The 12,302-nt window shown below is 51.2% G+C and overlaps 1 protein-coding gene and 1 long non-coding RNA gene across 2 annotated transcripts; one reads left to right on the forward strand and one right to left on the reverse strand.

The window, feature by feature from the left end:
• Nucleotides 1-4,714: 4,714 nt before the first annotated feature.
• On the reverse strand, nt 4,715-5,758 carry LOC114809039. Its single transcript, XR_003756803.2, has 2 exons — nt 5,594-5,758; nt 4,715-5,012 (listed from the first exon to the last, which is right to left on the reverse strand). It is a non-coding gene; the product is annotated as an uncharacterized LOC114809039 (long non-coding RNA).
• A 1,880-nt stretch (nt 5,759-7,638) lies between these two features.
• On the forward strand, nt 7,639-9,589 carry NKX2-4 (NK2 homeobox 4). Its single transcript, XM_039912466.1, has 3 exons — nt 7,639-8,073; nt 8,799-9,125; nt 9,222-9,589. The coding sequence occupies exons 1-3, from the start codon at nt 7,656-7,658 to the stop codon at nt 9,515-9,517; spliced, it is 1,041 nt and encodes a 346-aa protein (XP_039768400.1). The 5' UTR covers nt 7,639-7,655; the 3' UTR covers nt 9,518-9,589.
• Nucleotides 9,590-12,302: the final 2,713 nt, after the last annotated feature.

Consider the following 12,302-nt stretch of genomic DNA (forward strand, 5'->3'; position numbering starts at 1 on the left):
AGTAACTGAAATGTGACTTCCCAGTTTAGCTCAGGGGCAAATAATCGACCTCTGTTATCTTGTGTTTCTTTTTTATTGTCTTCAACTATTGACTCAAAAACGTATCATTTCTTCTCACACATCAACACAACTTCCCCCCGACCCCCCAAAATTTATGAAAATAAAGAACAAAATTTACAACGAATATATTTTCTTGAGTAAACACTGATACTGGTGAAAACGTATCTAGACAGATGCTAGATTCTTCCACTGTTATCCTTCATTTCTGTTTTTATAAATAATCGAGATCTCTTCAAAAACATGTTTTAAAGACAATTTAAAAGAAGCTGAGCAACATGATTTCATAATTAAATAAAAACCATAATTTCTCAAGCAATTACTTCTCAAACTTGCTTGTTTCTGTTTCACTGTTCCATAAAATAAGCATTCTAAAGTACCAGTTAATATTTTGTTTTTTGTTTCTTTTTTTTTTTTTTTCCAGAAGTAAAAAGGATTTTTCCTACTGGGGACTCCCAGTCCTACATTCTGAAGTACAAAATATTTTGCTAATTTTGAATCCAAGAAGGTGCAATAACTCATTAAATGTATAAATACTGAAGTTTTTAATGAACTTTCCAATCTCTTTATTTCAACATTTTCAAGTATGTTCAAGTACTTGTTTCAATCACTCTTTGAGCAGAATCCCATACTTGTGACAAAATCTAAGTGCTTTTACATTCAAATATCATCAACCGGCTTTTCAGAGCAAGCGGATTTCAATGTAGACTATAGTCACGTCATTTTTTCTTTCAAGAAAACTCACAATTTTCTATTGTACTCTACTTCACAGGTTTCTGTGGTTTAAGACTGTACTGAATGAAAGGTGTTCCAAGTCTTCTTTATTTTATTACTGAATCTCCCATTTGATTTTGAATTCCAGTTCTGATCCCATTAGTTTGTTTATATTCTGCTTGTTTGTTTTAATGGACTTGACCACTCTAAGGAAAGAGAGTTCATTAATAAACATGAATCTCAACCTAAGCTGTTTTTCTGACAAACAATGGAATTAGTGAAAAACTGTTTAAAATTGGCCAAGGACACATCTACTTGATGAATTCAATCTATAATGTAGAGGATTTATGAAATGAAATGATATTGGACAGATGGTTTTTCATGTTTTAAGGCGCTGCTTTACTGTGTTTCAAATGCTGGCACCTGTTTGAAACTTTTAGTACCCATTTAGAGAGAATCATCATCTGTCAAAAGACTAACCTAAATCAATGAAATACCATGTTTTTCACCCTACAAATCTAGTTTTCATTAGATCAAGTAATTAAAGAAACTAAATAAATTGACAAAATTGATTATTAATAGAATTGTGATTTTGTGTAAAATGTGTCTGTTTTTCATTTGATGAACAATCCCACCCAATCATCCATTTACTTAATGAAATGATTTATGAAACTCTCATGTGGGTAGGGAACATTTCTACCAATCACTATTTAATTGCACTCTCCCAAGCGCTTAGTACAGTGTTCTGCACCAAGTAAGTGCTCAGTGAATAACATTGATTGATTGATTGAGTATTGGTGATCCACACTCATGGAAAAGTTGTGATGGTAAATCAATAATTAAGCATTTTGCAAATCTAAAGTTATATAAAAATAAATATTTAACAATATTTGTTTCCTACCACGCAAAGTATGTTATTGGGACATTTGAAGAAAATGGACAGGTTTTTTTTTTTAAAAAAAAATGAATTTGCTGAAATGCCTTAGATTAGTAGAAACTTGGGGTTAGGATGAGGATCAAGAGTTTTGCTTTAAAAATTAATAAGTTTTTCTTGATACCAGAATGATCGATTCAGTCTGCTTTTGCACTAAGACCATTTAATTTTTTTCCTTAAAAAGCATCATTTGGGCAACCTCAATAAACTATCAAATCAATTTCCATGACATTCCAAGAAAACTCTTTCTTGTAAACAGCAGAATTTTATTAAATGCATTCTTTTTAGGAATTGAAATTACATTTGAACATTGGCATCGTTTTCCCAGAATTATCTTTCTATGGTTCACTTTTGAAGAGGTTGTGTGTGGGTGGGTGTTTTGTGTTTTTTTAAATGACTTTCTTGTTCCCGTTCATTTCCAGACTCAGGTTAATTGTCCTTCCATTTTGTCTCTGTGGTCAGTTCTGTGGTCTGATTCTGGGGAGGTGTTTCTCCTTGCCCTTTCAGGTCTGTAAAACCAATCGTATCATCAGAGCAAGCGTAAAAACTTGATGGACCTGGAGGGAGGAGGAGGAGGAGGCATCACAGGGGAAGCGACAAGGACCTTTGTGTACCTTTGGCAATGATGCGCTATTTATGAACAATGACACACGTGCGTATATACATGCCCATATACACATGGACATACATATATGATTTTCAGATTGATGAATCTGATTGGAAAACCAGCTTTATAACCTAGAACCGCTTTATTATTAATTCTGATTATTGATCGTATTTATTGAGCGCTGACTGTGCGCAAAGCACTGTACTAAGCGCTCGGGAGAGTACACTGTAACATCGAACACATTCCCTGCCCATAACGAGCTCACAGTCTAGAGACGAGCTCATAGCTTTAATGCGATTATAGAGAGCCTGCATTTTTAGCTGTTGGTGCGTATCGAATAGATTCTACGGTCCCTTCTATTAGAATGAATATGGAAATAATAAAAGAATTCCATCCGAGAATAGGAAAAGGAAGAGACCGATCTTTTAAGGCGTTTTTATTTGATTACCCTGTTTTCTGCGCTTGTACTAGAGCCACATTTTGCAAATCAGTCATATCAATTCACCAAAAAGGGATTCCTTTTAGACCAGAACAATCAGAAAACTGGGCATACATAGGGGGGGTAATAAATCACGGAAGATTCATCCGGCAGCAACTCAAAAACTGCTCATCGGAAGGGGGGAAACAACCAGAAGTTTCCAAAAGGAAGCGAGAGAACCAGATTTCAGGAGTCGTTGGAATACTGGAAACTGAAAGGCGGTGACCATTCCCAATTTTATGGACTTCTTCAGTTGGGCGTGGCACCCTCGAGCCCAGAGCTGACCTTGGCACACTGCCTAAGGGAGGGAGTCGTGGTGCTCTAAAATCCCAGGCCCCTGACTATCTCTCTTTCGCAGGTAAGATTTCGGGAGGCGCACCCATTCATTCCTTGGCCGATCTTTTAAAGGCATTTTCTACAACACGAGGACCCGAGCGCGTCGGCCGAGCTGCGCCGCAGCTTGTGGCAAACCGCATCTGGAGGGTGGAAGCCCGTCTCTGCCGGCAGGTTTATAGACGCGTCCTTTGCAAACAGGGCCTTGAGGGAGGAGAAGGTTGCCACTTCAAATCCGAGAGCAGATTCCTCGGTCGCCCCTCCAGACGAGACAGACGGCAGGGAGGTTGCGGGGCTCTTGTCCGGTGGCGGGCCTTTGCCTCCGGCCGCAAACGCCATTCAGAGTCCCAACCCCCGGGGACCTAGGCTCCTCTCGGTCAACAAGCCCGGGGAAATGAAGTCTTTGTGGGAGCTGAATGATCATCCAACAATTAACCCGTGAGAAAAGCTTCCCGTTTAACATCAAGGATCAAAGGAGGCGAAAAGATTTCAAATGCGCCCAAGCCCTTCGGACGCGGCTGTCCATTAAAATCGAAGGCGACGAATAGGCTTTAAACTGTTTGTCGTAGGGCCTCGTGGGCAGCTTCGAAAAACCTTAAGGTTTTTCTTTTTTTTTTTCCTCCTGGGCATGACCTAGGAAGGGCTTTGGGGCAGCAGCCACCCAAGAATAAGTTTTAAAGAATAAAAGTTGCACTAATACGATTCCTTTAACGTCAATGGGAACGGAGAGTGCTTGGCCATGTACTATATATGGAATGTACGTACTACTCCGAGTGTATACGCCACTCCTCGGTGTGTACTAACTCAGATGCGCGGTGTTCCACGATAACCCTAAAATTGAACGTATAGCTATATATACAGATACATAGCCTAAACCTAATACCCTTATCAGCTCCATCTCCGAGATTCACCCAGAAGGAAATCGGAAATATTCTAATAATTAAAACCCACAATGAGTCTGAGGATGGAGGGAATGGTGACTGAAGTCCATCCAGTTCCGAGTAACTCCCCCCCCCCCCCAAAAAAAATTGCTCATCTTGTGGTAACTATTAAAATACCAAATACAACTTGAAGGGGAGAGCTGTTAAGAGCACCAAGTTTATAAGCAGACCGAAAGTGTACTTTCAATTCGAAGGGCAACGGGAAGGATAAAGTGCAGTTGTGGATGAAGCCTGCTAGATGCGAATGGGCTTTCGCAGCAGGGCCAGCATATCGATCCCTAATTAACTAGACAGCTGGTATTTCATTCTTATTCGAGCACGAGTTAAAACTCAAGCATTCTTCTTTTTCGTCTCTTTATTCAGAAAGAGGTCATAAACAAGCCTGGCGACGCCGCCTCCGTGATTTCTCAATTTCAGCGATACGCAAAATCTAAGGACTCAGCACAACTGTATGCGGTCAGAATTCGCTTTAAACCGCTCTGCTGATTTCAATGGATGCTAACCCCACGCACTACGCGAGGTAAGATCACCGAAATCACTGCCTTGTTTTCCTCTGGAGGAGGATCTACGCGCCTAGAACTTGAAAGGTGAAGGCGTACCCGGGGCTTTTATGCCCGAGAAAGATACTTGAGAAGAGAAAAATAATGAGACTGCTTGCCGGTGATTTTTTATTTCTCTAGATTTTACAATACCGTACAATGGTCGCTACTTTGGAAGCTGGAGTTTGCGGGTAAGTTTGGGGCGCCAAAGGGTTAACTGCAAACGCTTGAAAAGGAAAAAAAAGAAACCTAGTGTCTTGAAACGCGATTCAGATCGAAGACTAATAAGACGCAGACTAGTTCAGAGAGACCCAAGTAGGAACTCTGCACCTTCTTTGTGTGGAAGCAGAGAAGCAGTTAGGCAGGGCGATGCAGCTAAAGAAGACACCGCTCTGAGGTTCCGGAAGCCCTGGAAAAGGAGCAAAATATTAAAACCGTAGCAACAAGTTGCGCTTTCCTACGCAAATAACTTAAATGTACACATATTTGACGGCTTGGGGTTTCTTCCTCTTAAAAGACCGTGCTACCGTATTGGCTTTTTCAAGGCACGACACCTTCTCTCTCTCTCTCTGGGAGCGACCTTTGAGTGGCACGTGAAAAGATGTGAGTTGCTTAACTGTAAAGGAAAAATTCCGATGAGAGCATCAAGGACAGCCTTCTCAATTCATTTTATTCCAGGGGGCTGGGAATATAATCGGTTTAGGCATAGGTGAAACTCGACGCCTTCTGGATTCGCCCGGCCGGGTTAAACAAAACAGCCAACTTTCACTTCGCCCCTTCTCCCTTTTCCGAGAAAGTTTCTCCTTTAGATTTGCATGTCTCCTCTCTCTTTCCTTTTCCCCCAGTCTTTTCCTAAAAGTGGCATTCTCCCGCATTATCTTCAGCATCACAACTCTACGAGAAATATTTTCCTAAGCACCGTCATTATTTTAGAACCTGAAGATGTTTCAAATATTTTCAGTACTCTGTAGCACACTTCTTCTGCCTTACTCTTTCTACAGTCTTGAGCTGTGTGAGTCAGGTTCCCAGAGTCCGCAGGCTGTAAATTCCTTCTGAGCGGATGAGGCACACACCAATGTCCTGGAAGAATTGTCAATAGTTTTTCCGGGCTTTTCTGTTTTCCGAGGTAAGCAGTTTTCCTCTTCCCTCCCCCCGCCCCCATCCTCTCACACTTTGATCTCACTTTTCCGAGACCCGAACCTAAAGATTTAGAAGGCATTTCAACTTTGTAGTACTTCGCGTTTGTTGGATTTTTTTTTTCCTCTTGGGCATGCTGCATTTGCTCGTCCGCAAGTGATGTATAATACTAAAAAAAAAAAGTACCACCACCACCGAGAGCGATGTAAAATCCGTCCCGCACGGCAAGACTCCGGAGTGTAAGAAAGTGGAAACGTTTACGTAAATATGGATATTAAATATGGATATTCTCTCCCCCACGCCGCTGCAAAGTCAGAGCGGAATAGTTACAAATTGGGTTCTGAGTGTGTAAGGGTTCAGAGTGTGTGTGTGCCTGGGTTCAGTGTGTGTGTGTGCCGGTGTGTGTACTCGCTCCTCTCTGGATTTTGATCCTTGGAGCTAATTTGGAAGTGCCCGTTTGGGTCCCCCGGAAAGGATGCTTAAGGGTCTAGAGGAGCATACATGAGTTCTGAGTGTGGCTGGGTTCAGAGTGTGTGTGCGCCTGTGTGTGTACTCGTTCCTCTCTTGGATTTTGATCCTTGGAGCAAATTTGGAAGTCCCCGTTTGGGTCCCCCCAAAAGGATGCTTAAGGGTCTAGAGGCGCATAAATGGGTTCAGAGTGTGTGTGTGTGTCTGGGTTCTGAGTGCGTGTGTGCCGGTGTGTGTACTCGCTCCTCTCTTGGATTTTGATCCTCGGAGCTTATTTGGAAGGGCCCGTTTGGGTCCCCCCCCGCCGAAAGGATGCTTAAGGGTCTAGAGGCGCATTCATGGGTTCTGAGTGTGTCTGGGTTCAGAGTGTGTGTGCGCCTGTGTGTGCCGGTGTGTGTACTCGCTCCTCTCTAGATTTTGATCCTCGGAGCTAATTTGGAAGGGCCCGTTTGGGCCCCCCGGAAAGGATGCTTAAGGGTCTAGAGGCGCATAAATGGGTTCTGAGTGTGTCTGGGTTCAGAGTGTGTGTGTGCCGGAGTGTGTACTCGCTCCTCTCTGGATTTTGATCCTTGGAGCTAATTTGGAAGGGCCCGTTTGGGTCCCCCCCCCGAAAGGATGCTTAAGGGTCTAGAGGCGCATAAATCCTCCAGCTGTAGCAGGGCGGAGGACGATCCCACGGGGGGCTTGTGCGGGGCGGGTGCCACCCTGGGGGGGGGGGGGGGGGAGGTCGGAGGACCCCGCGGCCGGCGGAAGAACCAACGGAGCCGGGAGGTGGGCGGGGTGTGCCAGTGTGGAGGGGGACGGGGAAATCAGGGAAAACCAAACTGCCCCCCCCTTTTTTTTTTTTTGCTTCCATTATGGGAGAGAAGAAGAAAAAAAAAAAAAAAAAGAAGGATGCCGATGTGACCATTGTTGGCTCCTTTCGGATGTTGCTCCGCCCCCCCGCGTCTGTCGTAAACCCGGCGCCAGGGCTGAAGTCGACTGGAGATCAGAGAGCCGGAGGGGGGAAGCGCCGCCGCGGACCATCAGCGGGGCAGCGGCGGCCGGTCCTGGCGCGCGCGCGGGCGGGCGGGCGGGCGAGCGCGCGGGCCCGCGCGCGCGGCGCCCCTCCCCTCCCTCGCGCCCCGTCCGCGCGCCCCGCCTCGCCCTCGCGCCCGGCCTCGCGCCCCGGCCGCCCTCGCGCCCGTCGGAGGGGCGCCCTCGCGCACAGGCGCCTCGCGCACAGGCGCCTCGCGCACAGGCGCCTCGCGCACAGGCGCCTCGCGCACAGGCGCCTCGCGCACAGGGCTTGCTCCCCTCCGTCCCCCCTCCCCCTCCCCCCGGCGCGCGCATCTCCCCTTCCGGCCGCCCCCTCCCTCCCTCCCTCCCTCCCTCCCTCTCCCCTCCCCACCCCCCACCCCCCGCCCCGCCGTCCCCTTTACCTGCCCGCCCGCCCGCCCGCCGCGCCATGTCGTTGAGCCCCAAGCACACGACGCCCTTCTCCGTGTCCGACATCCTCAGCCCCATCGAGGAGAGCTTCAAGAAGTTCGGCGCCATGGACGGCGCGCCGCCCGGGCTCGGCTCCCCCCTGGGGGCGGCCTACCGGCCCCCGCCGCCCGCGGGCTCGTCGCCGGCGGCGGGGATGCAGCCGCCTCACGTCATGGCGGGCCACAGCGCGGTGGTGGCGGCGGCGGCGGCGGCGGCGGCCGCCAGCTACCACATGCCGCCGGGCGTCTCGCAGTTCCCGCCGGGCCCCGTGGGCGGCTACTGCAACGGGGGGCTCGGCAACGTCGGCGACCTGCCCGCCTACCCGGACGGCGTCAGGACCGGCGCGGCCGCCGCCCCCGGCTGGTACGGGGCCAACGCCGACCCCCGCTACTCCACAAGTGAGCGGCCCGGGGCGCGCGGCCGCGGGCGGGGCGCGCGAACGCGGGCGGCGGCGCGCGGGCCGAGGAGGAGGAGGGCGCCTGCGCGGCCGCCCGTCCGCATGCCCGCCCGTCCGCGCGCCCGTCGGGGGGAGGGCGGCGGCGCGCGGACCCAGGAGGAGGAGGAGGGCGCCTGCGCGGCCGCCCGTCCGCGCGCCCGTCGGGGGGGGAGGGCGGCGGCGCGCGGGCAAAGGAGGAGGAGGGCGCCTGCGCGGCCGCCCGTCCGCGCGCCCGTCCGTCGGGCGGCGGCGCGCGGGCCGAAGAGGAGGAAGAGGGCGCCTGCGCCGCCGCCCGTCCGCGCGCCCGTCGGGGGGGGGCGGCGGCGCGCGGGCCATGGAGGAGGGCGCCTGCGCGGCCGCCAGTCCGCGCGCCCGTCCTTCGGGCGGCAGCGCGCGGGCCGAGGTGGAGGAGGAGGGCGCCTGCGCGGCCGCCCATCCGCGCGCCCGTCGGGGGGGCGGTGGCGCGAGGGAGGAGGAGGGCGCGGGCGGCCGCGCGAGGCCGTCGAGATTTGGCGGGAAAGGCCTTGCGCGCGCCCGCTGAGGCCCCGAGGGCACGGGGGCGGCGAAACGGGCCCCGTGGCGACGTCGGTGTGTGTCGGCGTCCGGGATGGGGTGGGGTGGGGTGGGGTGGGGTGGGGTGGGGGGTCCCCGTCCCTCTCACTCCCCCCCCGTGCCCCGCTCCCTCAGTCTCCAGGTTCATGGGCCCGTCCCCGGGCCTCAACATGCCGGCCGTGGGCCCCCTGACGGGCATGGCGGAGGCGGCCAAGTCGCTGGGGCCCTTGCAGGCGGCGCCGCGGAGGAAGCGGCGGGTGCTGTTCAGCCAGGCGCAGGTCTACGAGCTGGAGCGCCGGTTCAAGCAGCAGCGGTACCTGTCGGCGCCCGAGAGGGAGCACCTGGCCGGCCTCATCCACCTCACGCCCACGCAGGTGAAGATCTGGTTCCAGAACCACCGCTACAAGATGAAGCGGCAGGCCAAGGACAAGGTCACCCAGCAGCTGCAGCAGGACGGCGGGGGCCCGTGCCCGGCGGCGGCGGCGGCGGCGGCCCAGCCTGCTGCTCCTGCTGCTGCTGCTGCTGCTCCTCCTCCTCCTCCTCCTCCGCCGCCGCCGCCGCCGCCGCCGCCGCCGCAGCCTCCGTCTCCGCGCCGGGTGGCGGTGCCCGTGCTGGTGAAGGACGGGAAGCCGTGCCCGCCGACCCCCGGCCCCCCGGCCCCGCGGCCCCCCAGCGTGTCGGCGGCCGGCGGCGCTGTCCATCAGCACCCCACCCAGCTGGACGAGCTGCCCGCCAGCAGCCCCCCGGCCCTGCACGGACAAGTCGCCGGCCTGGCCCAGATGGACGCCGCCGCCGCCGTCGACTACAGCGGCGGCCTGGGCAACCCCAACCTGCTCTATGGCAGGACGTGGTAACGACGACGCCTGGCCTCCTTCGGGGGGGCTCGGACCGCCTCCTCCTGGGGGTCCCGGCCCGTCTCCTTTTAGGGGTCCCGGCCCGCCTCTCTTAGGGGTCCCGGCCCGCCTCCTTTTGGGGGTCCCGGCCCGCCTCTCTTAGGGGTCCCGGCCCGCCTCCTTTTGGGGGTCCCGGCCCGCCTCCTTCTGGGGGTCCCGGCCCGCCTCTTTTAGGGGTCCCGGCCCGCCTCCTCTTGGGGATCCTGGCCCATCTTTTGGGGGTCCCGGCCTGCCTCCTTCTTCTGGGGGTCCCGGCCCACCCTCCTTGTAGGGATCCCAGCCCGCCTCCTTCTGGGGGTCCCGGCCCGCCTCCTTTGGGGGTCCCGACCCGCCTCCTTTAGGGGGTCGCGACCCGCCTCCTTCTGGGGGTCCCGGCCCACCCTCCTTTGGGGGTCCCGGCCCGGCTCTTCACCTGTTGAGCGGTCCTTCCTGGGCGCCCGGGCGGACCCTCCTTGTCCCCTCCTTGTCCCCTCATCGTCCCCTCCCTCTCTCCTAGCCTCCCTCCATCCCCCCACTTTTTGGGGGGCGACTGGAGGATAAACCGACCGGGCACCGGTTGAACAGAAGCTACAGCCGAGACGGTGGGGGTCGTTCAGTGGACGCCCTCGGCCCCCCGACTGCATGAAGCACGAGGAGACCCCCCCCCCGTGCACCCCCTTACACCCCCCCATACACAACCCCACAAACACACACACACACACAACGGAGGAGACCTGGCGGGGAGAGCCAGGGATACTCCCAACTTCGTGGCTCCGAGGAATCAAAGACCGCCAACTCCGAGGAACGGGACGATTTAATCATCGGGGTGACTGCTTGATACCACGGCCTGCCGACTCCGTTGATCCGTTCGTCCCTTGGAGGGAAAAGACGCTCCCCAAAGCAACCAGATTCCAGGGGATCCCCATCGACTGGCCGCAGCACGGACAATCCCGGAGCAGAAGGCTTAGGGTAGCCCGAAAACCTCTTCGGACGGCGCATCTGTCTTTAAGCCCGATCGAGCTTGAACAATACACCTTTTGAAGTGCAACTTATCGCGGAAGAATTAATTTTATAAGGGTGCCCCTTAAGTGCAATTTCATTATTAGTTGATTGAAAGTAAATTGAATTGTGACTCAAGGTCGATGAGGCGGACGACGTCGTCTGAGAGGAGTTATTTCCATTTGGGCAATGGAGAAGCGACGAGAATCAACAATAACATTGTGGAAAGACTGGTCGTACCTGTTGATGATATTTTCACCGAGTAGCTTTTGAACTTCGAGGCTCGGATTGAACCACAAAACTTTTTTTAGGATTATTTAGTAAATCCCGATGTGTTTCCTGACAAAAAACAAAAAAACAAAAAACAAAAAAAACCTCTCCTAGAGGGTTGACCGAGAAAGAGCGTAAATTGCTTTTGTGGATGAAGGTAATACTGATCTGCTGAAATCAGACAGAGCGAAACAGATACTTGGCAGAAACACTGCTGATTTTTCTCCTTTCCGAGGTGTAGGATTTTTCTGGATTCGAATACCCTGATAAGTAGGATTCATCCTTTCAAAATTATGGCGGTTCAGTCAAAATTCAAAAAGGCGATATCGGCCCGCCAATCTAGTTTATTTTGAGAAACAAATCCAGGAAGAATAGATGATTAGAATGAAGTGCTTTGCTTCTCCATTTGTGATCGGAATATAAATCATGATAAATCTCAGAGGTTTCTAATGCTTTTAAAAATTAGTAGGGGCAGCTCACCGGTATCGCCGCTCTGGTTTATTGAACAAAAACCGTACTTACCCTTTAATATACCGATTTCTGTTCATTTCGCTTCCATTTGCTTTTTAAATAGAACCTCAGAGAACTTGAAATACTTTGATCTAAGAAGTCAAGTGTTTATTATTTCTGTTTTCTTCTGTATATTTGGGGGAATTTTTTTTACACTAGCATGTATAGATGTTTGCCACGGGAGCTCGACTTATAAAAGGATTTAAAGAAGTCATTACTGGAGTAAATATATTCAAAGAAAGTTTTTTTTAAAAAAAAATAACCGTGTTATTTAATTAATGAAAATAAAAAGGAATAACATGAACAATGTGTGATTATAAATTATCAAACAAATTATGGGTTTTAACCCCAACAGAGATCGATCACCTTTTCAGTATTTGAGGTTTTAAACCTTCAAATTCAGATGCAAATTAATTTTTGCCGTTCGTTTTATTCAAATGCCTTTCCGAAGTGGGTAGATTGAACCTCTTGGGGGAGGTAGATAAAAAGCTCAATTTTTACTTTTTATATATGGGGAAAAAAATGTGTTACTCGGAATCAGGGTTTCAAACAAGTAGCTTCGGTGCTTTCCCCAAGAAAGAAAATTCCTCTCCCCCAAAGGGTCTCTCACAACAAAGCGGGAAGTGTATTTTTCAAAAGCACGAGAGAGAGGAGCCTTAAAAATAAAAATTAAACTGGATTCGCAACACAGTGGGGTTTTATGTAATAGCAAGTTGAATAGTGAATAGCCGCTACAAAACGGGTCCGTGCAATTTGGCTTAGGAGGTATAAATAAAATGAAATCTGCATCAAGCGACCATAACTACTCATAAAAAAGCCCGGATTACATTTTAACGTACTCTTGCTCGTCGATGAAATTGTCTAGAAATTCACTGTTAAAATTCTGATTAATTTCCTCCAGCAAATACGATTTCAAAATCAACTTTGTAAACCATCTTCTCTTTGGCGGGGCCGGGGGGGAGGGTCCGGTATCTACAAAGATGAGTAT

Source organism: Ornithorhynchus anatinus, chromosome 1, assembly GCF_004115215.2.
Source record: "Ornithorhynchus anatinus isolate Pmale09 chromosome 1, mOrnAna1.pri.v4, whole genome shotgun sequence".
Lineage (NCBI taxonomy): Eukaryota > Metazoa > Chordata > Mammalia > Monotremata > Ornithorhynchidae > Ornithorhynchus > Ornithorhynchus anatinus.